Source organism: Raphanus sativus, chromosome 2 (genome assembly GCF_000801105.2).
Source record: "Raphanus sativus cultivar WK10039 chromosome 2, ASM80110v3, whole genome shotgun sequence".
In the NCBI taxonomy this organism is placed as follows: domain Eukaryota; kingdom Viridiplantae; phylum Streptophyta; class Magnoliopsida; order Brassicales; family Brassicaceae; genus Raphanus; species Raphanus sativus.
The window spans coordinates 39,738,430-39,750,814 of record NC_079512.1 but is presented as its reverse complement, the minus strand read 5'-3'; the positions used below and the strand labels follow the sequence as shown (position 1 = coordinate 39,750,814).

Below are 12,385 nucleotides of genomic sequence, written 5' to 3'. Positions count from 1 at the left end.
ACACACAAACTTAAACTCTGACCCAAAAGCAATCCACCAAACTTTATTTCCCTTCTTCATTCAAACTTCAAGCTTGCATATCGATTTACGTGAAAATGGGTTTGGGTTAGGCCCAGTACTTTCGTTGACACCCATAAATATTTGTTCAGCGGTTTATATTATTGCATAGAAACGGCCCATTACAATGGGATATGACATCTTCATTCTAGGGAAATGGGCTATCTTTTCTCGAGATAAGTCAAGAAACTATTTTTTTAAAAAGCTCTATTCGTTTAAGATCCCTAAGAAAAAACTATACTGGGTATTATTGTCCAATAATATAGGTCGGAGCACCAAACATTATATGCTTATACATTAATTAATCGATTTTGATTAGGAACGGCGTACAATTAACGATTTAATGGAAGCCAGCTGTTAAAATTCAAATAAAAATTAGTGTTACGAAAAAACAAATAAATTATACTCCAGTCTACAATATGATACATGCGTAAGTTTGTAAACACTCGCGTACTATCTACTCCTGGAGCGTAGAGATATTTAGCTAGCATAGTCAGGGGGGCATTCTCGTAATAAAATGATAACCACATGTCTTAAAATCCAACGCTCGCTTTTACTACCCGTTGCGGGTTGTCTTGTCTAAATCACTTTGCAACGTTTTCGTGAAAGCTATCATCTCCTTCTGTTTGTATTTTTCTTTCTTTTATTTTTCTTCTTCCAGAAAACAACTCTAACAAGTCATGTCTGGTTCTGGCGACTCGGTGGGTGTTCACAAGCTCTCAGCTAAATCCACCATCTTCGGACTAAGTATCTACTTAGTCATCGCGATATGTTCCGTGTTCCTACTGCTGATCTCGCTCTTGATCTTCCTCTTCGTCTGCTTGAACAGAGTCTCACGCGCGCGTAGAATGCGCGTGAAACACAGCTCCGGATCCATCCCTCTGGTCTCTAAGAAGACGTCGGAGGAGATCAAGACGGTCGGGAAGTTTCTGAACTGCGACGATTCGATGAGGAAAGTCGAGAACGAAGTCGTTGTCGTCACCGAAGAAGCGACGAGCAAAGAAGCGAGCGGCGCGTTCGATGATATGTCGGTGGCTTCGAGCGGTGACGTTGGTTCCGAGGTGATGGGATGGGGGAGGTGGTACAGCTTGAGAGATCTGGAGACTGCGACGCGTGGCTTCTCTGACGAGAACGTGATCGGAGAAGGAGGATACGGTGTCGTTTATAGAGCTGATTTTCCCGACGGTTCGGTCGCTGCCGTAAAGAATCTACTTAACAACAAGTAAGTTTTCGAAACGTTACTTAGGTAGATCATTTTTTTTCTGTTGATAAATCTATACTATTAAAAAAGAAGTACAAATATAAATTTATCATTAAATTTTGCAATTATTTACAATGTATTGCCACTGAAGTATTAAATAACTCTAACATTAATTACTGTTTTTCTTATATTAATAACTAACTTTCCAAAACGAATCCAAAATAAAAACTTGGATTACATCGAGTCATTACACCGTGAAATCAGTAAGCATAATACAGGAAAGTAATTAATGACATATAAAACATTTTTTATTTGTTATTCTTAACATATATAACATGGTTTTTCATTCAAATCATTCAACAGTAATCAAAAACCATGTTATATATTTGTTACTCTTAATATACGTTCATTAAATTCAGATTCTTAAATATTTCCGAATCAGATAATCTATTATCCTATTATTTAACCGCAAACAAAAACTAAATTATCTTTTCTTCTGAAACTTTGATTAAAATCAATTATATTTTGTATTTGGAATAAAAACAGTAACAAAACCACTAAATTTATGGAATATTCTTTTGAGTTAATGTACAAACTACTTCCTATATTTGTGCACCAGCATATAAATTTAAGGAAAGCATTTAAATCTACCATTTATTTAGGATTCTTATTTAAAACAATAATGAATTTTATTTAAAACACACAAAAATTAGAGACATATGTATCTGTTTTATTAAAACATATGTGAATTTTGTTTGACATATTTTATTTTATTTTGGAAATACAGATTTATTAATAATACAACATAAATATACTAATTGGTGCTTTAAATTATAAATAATTACGTCAAAATGTTTAACATATTTAAAAATTACTAACTAACGAATATATTATATAAAATATCATTTTTATTGGTTAAGTATCCAAACATAATATGAGCAACCGAAAAATTACAAAAAATTAAAAATTATCATTCTGTCATAAAATATATATATTCATATGAATGCATGTCTATATAACCGTTACATTTTTGTATTATGAAGAATTCTATATATTTATTTTATTAAAATAAACACCCGTGCGGGTGCACGGGTCAAGCGCTAGTTAGATTTATTTGAAAATTTTAGATCTTTTATCTGAGTAAGTGAGTATTAAATATTATTGCTCGTTCTGACAATTCTCATTTACTTCGTTTCACGGACTCCGTAATTCTGGGGTCAAGGCTCCACTGGTACTTGGATTTAATAAGCTTTAAAAAACATTATTTTATATTTCTTCCGACAAGTGTTTTGTTTAAAAAAAACATTTTCTCCGCATTAGTTATTTGAGATTTTGACTAAGATTATCAAATCAAATTATTAAGTTGTAACCATTATTGACATTCTTTTCTTTTTTTTTAGATTTCAAGTAGATACTTTTGCTACCATTGAACTGTATATTCTTGTTTTCTTGGCAAGGTTTAGTGAAACCTAAACAAAAGCAAACATTAATTAATTAATTAGTTGTGCTTTGTTCTTTATTCTCGGAGTATTATTTTTCTTTAATCTTTTCCTTTTGATTTTGGTCTTTATTCTCTTTTGGTTTTAGTGTTTACCTTTAGGTGATGAGATAGTCTTACTAGTATAAAACTTGCTGGAAAATGAGATGCCAGTGAATCAAATAGTCTGAAAAGAATCCGCTAAGTTTGCTTTCTGTGTCTGGTCATTTCATTGTTCCAACTTATTTTATGATTAACTAATAAAATATGGATAAATATTTTATTTAGGTAGCAAGATTGTAGAAATCTATTATATTGGTTGTTAGGTTTGGCAGAATCAGGTTGTTGGTTTGCAGCACAACCACCTATCTTCTTCTTTACTTTCATTGTATTTGTTTTGTCAACAAGTTAAGATTCTGATATAATCTGGTAAAAATGACGGTAAAACATTGTTTTCTTCAGGGGTCAAGCAGAGAAAGAGTTCAAAGTTGAGGTGGAAGCAATTGGGAAAGTAAGACATAAGAACTTGGTTGGTCTGATGGGTTATTGTGCCGACACTGCTCAAAGGTTGCCAAAAACAAACAAATTTAAAATGATGAATTAGTAAACTTTGAATTCATATTTGTTTATAACTAAACTTGGTTTATTTCTTTGTCTGTTTTGATTATAGGATGCTTGTGTATGAATATATTGATAATGGAAACTTGGAGCAGTGGTTGCATGGTGATGTAGGTCCAGTGAGTCCTCTCACATGGGATATTCGCATGAAGGTTGCCATTGGAACAGCTAAAGGGTGCGTCCAGTTTCTTCTTAGTCAAATCAGTATTCTAGCTGCGATTGGCCATTTTTAAAAACCTTGGCTTTTTTTTTGATGAACAGATTAGCCTACTTACATGAAGGGCTTGAACCAAAGGTTGTGCACCGTGATGTGAAGTCCAGTAACATCTTGCTTGATAGGAAGTGGAACCCGAAGGTGTCTGATTTCGGTTTGGCCAAGTTATTAGAATCTGAAACGAGCTATGTGACAACTCGTGTGATGGGAACTTTTGGGTGAGCAGATTGATTTCTTGTCACACATCATTAAAAAAGCTTACAAGAAGTTAATAAACTTCTTAATATTTTTCTTGTGCAGATATGTTTCACCGGAGTATGCAAGTACCGGTATGCTTAATGAGTGTAGCGATGTCTACAGTTTTGGTGTTCTTCTCATGGAGATTATAACAGGGAGGAGCCCAGTCGATTATTCAAGACCCCCTGGCGAGGTAATCTCATAATACATAATTAACAAGAACATATGCAAGGAATGTTTACTTTTGTGAAACATTTTTCAGATGAACTTAGTGGATTGGTTCAAAGGAATGGTTGCAAGCAGACGTGGAGAAGAAGTTATAGACCCTAAAATCAAAAATCCACAACCTCATCCAAGAGCTTTGAAAAGAGCATTGCTTGTTTGTTTGCGTTGCATAGACCTTGATGCTAGTAAACGACCAAAGATGGGACAAATTATTCACATGCTTGAGGCTGATGATTTCCCTTTCCGTCCTGTAAGTTTTCAAAAAGCTAAAAATAGATTGTTGCCTCCTCCTCTCTACATGTTTATTGAGCTTTGTATGTTTATTTACTCTTATTTATAACAGGAACACAGATCAGTCCAGACAAACAAGAAACCACTTGAGAGTTGATGCTATTGGGGGTACACAACCAGATTGATAGATTTGTCCACGTTTGTTCTATATTGAGTATTACATAGATTCATATGAGTTGAAAATCAAAAGTGAAATTAGATAATATGAGAATGGTTCAAGTTCTAAGGCTTTGTAATATGTAAATATATCATATATGCTGAATACTTTAAGTGCATTTTTTTTTGGACAAACACTTTAGTCCATTTCTTATCCTTGGATGGCCACGTGAATTACCTACCAAAACCAAACCAAAACTCAGTAATTCACTAATTTGCTATGTAAATTGTTTGGTCTTCGGATTAATAACGGTTTAAAGGCTGAACTGTATTTTGAACCGCAATTACTGTTGAACCGATTACCGAAATCTGAAAACAACCGATTGATTTTGATTCGGAAAACAACCGATTGATTTTTCTTATCCTTGGTTGGCCACGTGAATTACTTACCAAAACCAAACCAAAACTCAGTAATTCACTAATTTGCTATGTAAATTGTTTGGTCTTCGGATTAATAACGGTTTAAAGGCTGAACCGTATTTTAAACCGCAATTACTGTTGAACCGATTACAAAATCAGATAACCGAATTGATTTCGGGTCGAGCAAATATACCAGCTCTCGAGATCCGACAATCCACGAGCACTCCACTACATGCGACTGGTAAAATTATCCTAAAGTCGCCACGTGTCATCACGTATTCTCCTGACTTCTCCATCATAATGAAACACAAACATACCCCGCAAAAATCAAATCCACTTTAATTGATCGCTATTCATTTAGATCTGGTGCGAACTCTGTTATTGAACGAAGATGGAGGAGAGTTTAATCAAGCGCCTGGAAGCTGCGGTTACGAGGCTCGAGGGGATCTCCAGCAACGGAGGAGGAGGGGGAGGAGTTACTCTTTCCCGCGGAGGAGATTTCTCCGCCGCCGCCGCCGGAATCGATTCCGCGGCGTCTGATCCGTCGATTCTCGCCTACGAAGATCTGATTTCGCAATGCGTCGGTAGGGCGCTGAGCGCGGCGGAGAAGATCGGTGGACCTGTTCTAGACGTGACGAAGATCGTCGCCGAAGCGTTTGCTGCGCAGAAGGATCTGCTCGTTCGCATCAAGCAGACTCAGGTATGTATAATCGATCACTTTAGTTTCCAGTGCTGGATTGGATTGGATTGGATTTTGATATTTTTAGATATGTGGTTTTGATTTGAGAGCAGAAGCCTGACATGGCTGGGTTAGCTGGATTTCTCAAGCCGTTGAATGATGTTACGATGAAAGCTGACGCAATGACTCAAGGAAGGAGGTCTGATTTCTTCAATCACCTCAAGGCTGCGTCTGATAGTCTTTCTGCTTTGGCCTGGATTGCTTTCACCGGAAAAGATTGTGGTAAGCTTGTTGTTGGGAGTTCAATATTTTTTATAATCTTCTCTGGAAATGATTTGATTGGCTCTCCTCACCTTGCAAGGTATGAGCATGCCAATCGCTCATGTGGAAGAAAGTTGGCAGATGGCTGAGTTTTACAACAACAAGGTGATACCTAATCTTCATTCTCTTTCCATGCCTTCATACCAAAAGGATTACTTATTCAGATTGCATACGCCTTAAGTGGCTGTTTTGATGCTCTTTGTACTCTGTTAATTAATATGATCCCCATGTTCTTGTTTCAGGTATTGGTGGAGTACCGTAACAAAGATGCGAATCATGTGGAGTGGGCTAAAGCCTTGAAAGAACTTTACTTACCTGGTTTGAGGGATTATGTGAAAAGTCATTACGCCTTGGGACCTGTATGGAATGCATCAGGGAAACCTGCTAGTGCTCCTGCCAAAGGTCCGCCTGGTGCTCCTGCTCCTCCCCCAGCACCGGTCTTCAGTGCTGAATCTTCAAAGCCATCATCTTCGTCGAACCAGAAACAAGGGATGTCTGCTGTTTTCCAGCAGCTCAGCTCTGGTGCTGTGACCTCAGGTATGTTACGTTTTGTATACGTCTTCCTCACATTTCTGACGCAATCTCTGTTTGGAACGTGAATCAAATATAGTTTATTATTCTTGTTCGTTGCTTTCCAGGTCTTAGAAAAGTGACAGATGATATGAAGACTAAGAACCGTACTGATAGATCCGGAGCAGTGAGTGCCATTGAGAAGGAAACTCGTGCAGCTAAACCAACATTTTCGAAAACTGGGCCACCGAAAATGGAACTTCAAATGGGTCGCAAGTGGGTTTTACTAACAAATACTATATGGTGCAAATTCAAACTGTGGTAGATATACTATAACACGGTTGTTGGCTTCTTCTGAATTATATTAGGTGGGCTGTTGAGAACCAAATAGGGAAGAAGGACTTGGTTATCAGCGAGTGTGATTCCAAACAGTCTGTCTATGTATTTGGTTGCAAAGATTCTGTCTTGCAGATACAAGGTATCTTTGCTCCATTCAGATTCACTGTAAAAGTTGGATATCTCCTTGAAAGATATTTGAGTCTCTTACTGTTGTTCCATAATTTGTAGGAAAAGTTAATAACATCACCATTGACAAATGCACCAAATTGGGTGTTGTCTTCACGGTGAGTTGAATAACACTGTTTCCTCTTACATTCCAACAATAAAATTTATGTGATTCCTAATCATGTTAAATCTAACATGTCTGTATAGGATGTTGTTGCTGCATTTGAGATTGTGAATTGCACCAACGTAGAAGTACAATGTCAGGTTTGTTTTCTGTCTTCTATACTTTTCCAATGGCTGAAAAATATATCCTCATAAGGACAATCTCTTTTTGCGTCCCAATCTTATGATGTAGCCCTAACGTCTGCAGTTTCTTTTGGAGACACTGATGCTCTTGCTTTTGTCTTTACGTCATATGTGGCTATCGCAGGGTTCAGCTCCCACGGTTTCTGTGGACAACACAACTGGCTGTCAGTTATACCTAAACAAAGACTCATTAGAAACAGCTATAACAACAGCCAAGTCGAGTGAGATCAATGTAATGGTCCCTGGTACTTCCCCTGATGGAGATTGGGTATGCTTTCCTCTCTTTGTAACGATGAAAGTCTTTTGATTCCTTGTATTCTTTTTACAACGAAATGTTTAGTTACTTTGGGTGATACCAAAAGTGAGAAGTCACTGATTACAAGCTTATTGTAACCAAGCGACTCGTGTCTGTGCGAGTGATGTGACACTGTTCACTGAAGGAATCATTCTCATAGTGGTTTTTGTCACAACATTGCAGGTGGAACATGCACTGCCGCAACAGTACAACCATGTGTTCACTGAAGGGAAGTTCGAGACGACACCGGTCTCGCACTCAGGTGCCTAAGTTAAAAGGGAATCTCTCTCTCTGTCTTCAGTCTGGATTTTGCTTAAATATCACGTTTTTTTTTAACTTGTTTTCTTCAGATTATAATAGAGCAGAATCTGTTTGTTTGTGGTTCTGTGTCTATATTTTGGAATGGAGGTTCTTTTGGTTGTTTGTTTGTTTGTTGTCATCTCGATCATCTTCTCTTTTGTTCCTCTTCGGGGTTTTGGATTGGATTTGGGCTTTCCCTTGTTCTTTTTTTTTTGGTGCGCTCATACTTTTTCTGAGTAATTTATTGCTGGTGAAAAATGCGAACAAATCCTGGATAGAAAAAGTTGTGGTCCTATTCTTGGAATATGCAAATTTTTATGTATTGTCAACCTTCTTAGTCGTTTTGTTTTGGAAATGATGCGAATAGAAGCTTTAGTTAACCTAACAGTCGTACATAATAATTGAGTTGAAAATTTGTGAAATCACCAAAAAGCTTGAAATTATTGGTTGTGGTGGGGTTGGAACGTAAAGAATGGGCTTCACACTTATGCTGGGAAGTAGCATGGAAAAGGGGGAATCATGCCATCCGCATTGTATGAGATAAAAACCTATATGCATATTTATCAAGCTGCATAAACACGAAACTAATGCGCATGTTCACAAAATTTAGAATCCTCTTTCTCTTCAATTTACTATATGTTAATAAATGTCACAACTGTTCTTTTGTACTTATGACCCTACGTGCTACCCTACTTTGATCATTTTTTACAACCATTGTTAAAAGTTCTTTAGACTTTTAATCGGAGGTATGTTAAAAAAGAAGACTTTTAATCGGATTCACGAAGCTGCTTTCGGACTTTTGTTGAAAGATACTTGTGCCTACATAATACATTGATCTCAAACCTTGTATTATGAATTTGACGGAGATTTTTGATAATATATATAAACAAAGAAAAAGCTATCTTCTTTATCAAAAAAAAAAAAAAGAAAAAGCTCTCTTTCAAAACTTATCTTGCAAAACAAGGTCTTACCGGAATTGTCCTATAATAATACTACAAAAATAGCAGACCAAGACCGAAGACTTACACTTCAGACAGAGAAACATAAGTCAACACGTGGACTGTGGAAAAACGAGCATAAACGTGTCTTCGTAGGAAATTCGTCTCCCTTACAACGTAACCGTTAAAGTAAAAAAAAAAAACCTCTTCTTTTAAATTAACTTATAAAAACTTTCACAGAATCTCTGTCTCATCCTTCTTCACCATCATGATGGCTATCTCCATCTGCTTCTCTCTCCTCCTCATCCTCCTCTCTCACTTCCCTTCCTCACGTAAGTATCTTCTTCAATACGACGTAGCTTTTTACCCTCTTCCTCACTCTTCTTCAGTCTCTTACCTTTAATTCTCTTTCTCTGTTTTACTCAAACAGATGCAGAGCCATTCATCGGAGTCAACATCGGTCAAGTCGCCGACAATCTCCCTCCACCTTCCGAAACCGTGAAGCTCCTCAAGTCCTCTTCCATTCAGAAAGTGAGGCTCTACGGCGCCGATCCCGCCATCATCAGAGCTTTGGCCGGAACCGGTATCGGCATCGTCATCGGCGCCGGTAACGGAGACATTCCTTCTCTCGCCTCCGATCCTAACGCCGCCTCTCGATGGATCAACTCCAACGTCCTCCCTTTTTACCCCGCCTCCAAGATCATCCTCATCACCATCGGCAACGAGGTTCTGTCTTAATTTATTTTAAAATTAAATTGAATTTTACAAAATCTTAACCGGTCACCAAAGTTTAAGCAATAAAAGATAAAAATCTTAACCGGTCGATGCAGGTACTGATGTCGAACGATCCGAATCTAGTGAACCAGCTACTCCCGGCGATGCAGAACGTCCAAAAAGCGCTCGAGGCGGCGTCGCTCGGCGGGAAAATCAAGGTGTCGACGGTGCACTCGATGACGGTGCTCGGCAGCTCGGACCCGCCATCTTCCGGTTCGTTTGCGCCCGGTTATCAAGCCGGTTTAAAGGGGATTCTCCAGTTCCTGAGCGACACTGGATCGCCTTTCACTATTAACCCGTACCCGTTCTTCGCTTATCGAGATGACACGAGACCCGAAACGCTTGCGTTTTGCCTCTTCCAGCCTAATCCGGGTCGACCCGACGCTAACACCGGAATCAAGTACATGAACATGTTCGATGCACAGGTAAATTTAATTGCATTTGGGGCCCACGCTTTTACGAGTCTGGTCTGAAACTACTAATCCATTCACTTTGTGTGTTTGGTGGCTAATTTAAACTTTACGCAAAATTAGCTAATGATTTTAGTTAGACATCAAAGCATAGTTTAACCAGGTATGTTAGTTTCAGGTAATTAGCAGTATTCACGTGAAACTGTATAGAGTTTGAATTTTCGGTTTTAAATATTTATTTTGTATATGCATTTCTTTGCAATAAATTGTAGCAAGGAACTTATTCTGTCACTACTTTACCACTTAGAAGGAATCTATATTCTTATTGTATGTAGTACAAAAGACAGTTGTTCGCTTTGGATGATACGGGTCCATACGAGCCGTATGTGTCTCACTCTCAGAGTCTCAGTCTACCCTTTCTTAGTTACATCTGCTTTGGTTTGTAATATTCAAAACGTTAATTTGTGTGTTTATATTTCATGTGTAGTATTAATTATCTTCTTTAGGGAATAAATCGTTGTCAGCCGTTTACTGATTTGTCTGACAGGCTGGATTCCCACAAGCTGTTTACTTATTTTAGATGTTTCTTGAAGCATTTGTCTGCACTAGGCATCATCAGTTCCACGTAAGCAGTGGTGACAGAAATTAATAAAATAACTTTAAAAAGTAGAAGAGAAATAGAAAACGGTGTCTCTTCAGGTCATATCCTACTAGGCTACTACGTGTTTATGTCTTCTGTTTATGTCTTCGTACAAAGCAGTATAAAAATTCGTCGTTACTTGCAATACACGTCACAGTCTCTTTGTTTCATTAATCACAGGTAGACGCGGTTCACTCGGCTCTGAAATCTGTTGGATTCGAGAAGGTGGAGATCGTGGTGGCGGAAACAGGTTGGCCTTCACGAGGAGACCCAAACGAAGTTGGACCGAGCGTCGATAATGCTAAAGCATACAACGGAAACCTAATAGCTCATCTGAAGTCAATGGTTGGCACACCTCTCATGCCTGGGAAGTCCGTGGACACTTACATTTTCGCACTCTATGACGAGAATCTAAAGCCTGGACCATCTTCAGAACGGGCCTTTGGGCTTTTCAAAACCGATCTTTCCATGTCCTATGATGCAGGTCTTGCCAAGAGTAGCGGTGGTAGCAGCAACAGTAGTAGTCAGGTTAGATTATCTTAATCCCAGTTCCCAAATCATTGAGGCTCCTATTTACTATTTAATACACACGTTTTCACATTAAATAAAAGAGTTTTGTTTATAGTAAGTAGTATAGTACCAACCGTTAGGTTACAATCTAACATGTGAAGGGCAAAAATACAATGTTTAATCTTTTGAGGTAATGTTTTGTGTCATAAAATCAGACGCCGTCGGGGAAAGTGACGTCGACGGGGTGGTGTGTGCCGAGGAATGGTGCGACGGATGAGCAGTTGCAAGCGAGCTTGGATTGGGCTTGTGGACAAGGAATAGACTGTGGGCCAATACAACCGGGAGGAGCTTGTTTCGAGCCGAACAATGTGGCGTCACACGCAGCCTTTGCTATGAATATGTATTTCCAAAAGTCTCCTAAAAAGCCTACAGACTGTGATTTCTCTCAGACCGCAACACTCACCTCCCTAAACCCAAGTAAGTTTTTTTATTCTTCTCTCTCCACGATTAATCTCACACATGAACAAATACCACATCAATGAACTGCGATAGGTTTTAGGACTGGTCTGAAAGATGCTTCATTGAAATAGACAACATTAGTGTCCTTTTGAGTATCACCAACTTTACTCCATTGTACATATAAAAAGTGTTCAGATCTAACAAACTTGTTTAGATCAAATTAGAAAAACTTTCATTAAGTGTAAAAGAGAGTGTTTTTTTTTGTCATTTAGAGAGTGTAGCTTCTTCACTTAAATACATCAGCTAAAATAGTAAACCAAGTCTATTAACCAACAATAAACCGATATTCTATTAAAGTGCTTATACTAATATGGTTTAGCTTATCTTGAATGCGAATAATATTGATAGGTTATAACAGCTGTGTCTATCCTGGAGGAGGAGGAGCAGGAAACACAGGAGTAATGAACAAGTATGTAAGCTCAGACAAAGTAGATCAGAGAAAAGAGAATGGAGCAGTTCAACCAAAAGTTTCTTCTTCTTCTCTATGTTTTCTACTCATCTTTATTGTGTCCCTAATCTTCCATGTTAATAATATGTAATGGGCACAGTTAGCTTCTTGGGGGTAGTTTAATTAACTACTCTCCCTCCCTCCCTCCCTCCCTCCCTCCCTCGTGTGATTGGTGTAATCAAGTCTTGTTATTAGTTTTGTAGTAGCTAAGTGCATTCTATAATAAAATAATTAATTATTGTAGCCGGTAACGGCTATTTTCCACACGACAAAGACTTTCTTCCCATTTTCACATGATTCTGAATATACTTAGGATAAACTTCGCTTCACTTTAATTATTTGTACACTATAGTCTCTAATCATATGGTTATACATATATGAAACAAGTGAGTTAC

At 38.0% G+C, this 12,385-nt stretch overlaps 3 protein-coding genes across 3 annotated transcripts; all 3 read left to right on the top strand.

The window, feature by feature from the left end:
- The first annotated feature begins 634 nt into the window (after positions 1 to 634).
- Positions 635 to 4,568, top strand: LOC130508377 (probable receptor-like serine/threonine-protein kinase At4g34500). The gene is made up of 7 exons (XM_057003862.1): positions 635 to 1,279; positions 3,198 to 3,302; positions 3,406 to 3,528; positions 3,615 to 3,785; positions 3,868 to 3,997; positions 4,067 to 4,279; positions 4,373 to 4,568. Exons 1-7 carry the CDS (start codon positions 738 to 740, stop codon positions 4,415 to 4,417), a joined length of 1,329 nt encoding a protein of 442 aa, XP_056859842.1. The 5' UTR covers positions 635 to 737; the 3' UTR covers positions 4,418 to 4,568.
- A 582-nt stretch (positions 4,569 to 5,150) lies between these two features.
- LOC108839739 (cyclase-associated protein 1) lies at positions 5,151 to 8,073 on the top strand. The gene is made up of 10 exons (XM_018612509.2): positions 5,151 to 5,536; positions 5,629 to 5,797; positions 5,877 to 5,941; positions 6,079 to 6,373; positions 6,475 to 6,622; positions 6,715 to 6,824; positions 6,914 to 6,969; positions 7,058 to 7,114; positions 7,281 to 7,424; positions 7,635 to 8,073. Exons 1-10 carry the CDS (start codon positions 5,228 to 5,230, stop codon positions 7,719 to 7,721), a joined length of 1,440 nt encoding a protein of 479 aa, XP_018468011.1. The 5' UTR covers positions 5,151 to 5,227; the 3' UTR covers positions 7,722 to 8,073.
- Positions 8,074 to 8,861: 788 nt separating this feature from the next.
- On the top strand, positions 8,862 to 12,256 carry LOC130508376 (glucan endo-1,3-beta-glucosidase 7-like). The gene is made up of 6 exons (XM_057003860.1): positions 8,862 to 9,021; positions 9,120 to 9,415; positions 9,520 to 9,888; positions 10,694 to 11,041; positions 11,239 to 11,500; positions 11,891 to 12,256. Exons 1-6 carry the CDS (start codon positions 8,958 to 8,960, stop codon positions 12,079 to 12,081), a joined length of 1,530 nt encoding a protein of 509 aa, XP_056859840.1. The 5' UTR covers positions 8,862 to 8,957; the 3' UTR covers positions 12,082 to 12,256.
- The last annotated feature ends 129 nt before the right edge of the window (positions 12,257 to 12,385 follow it).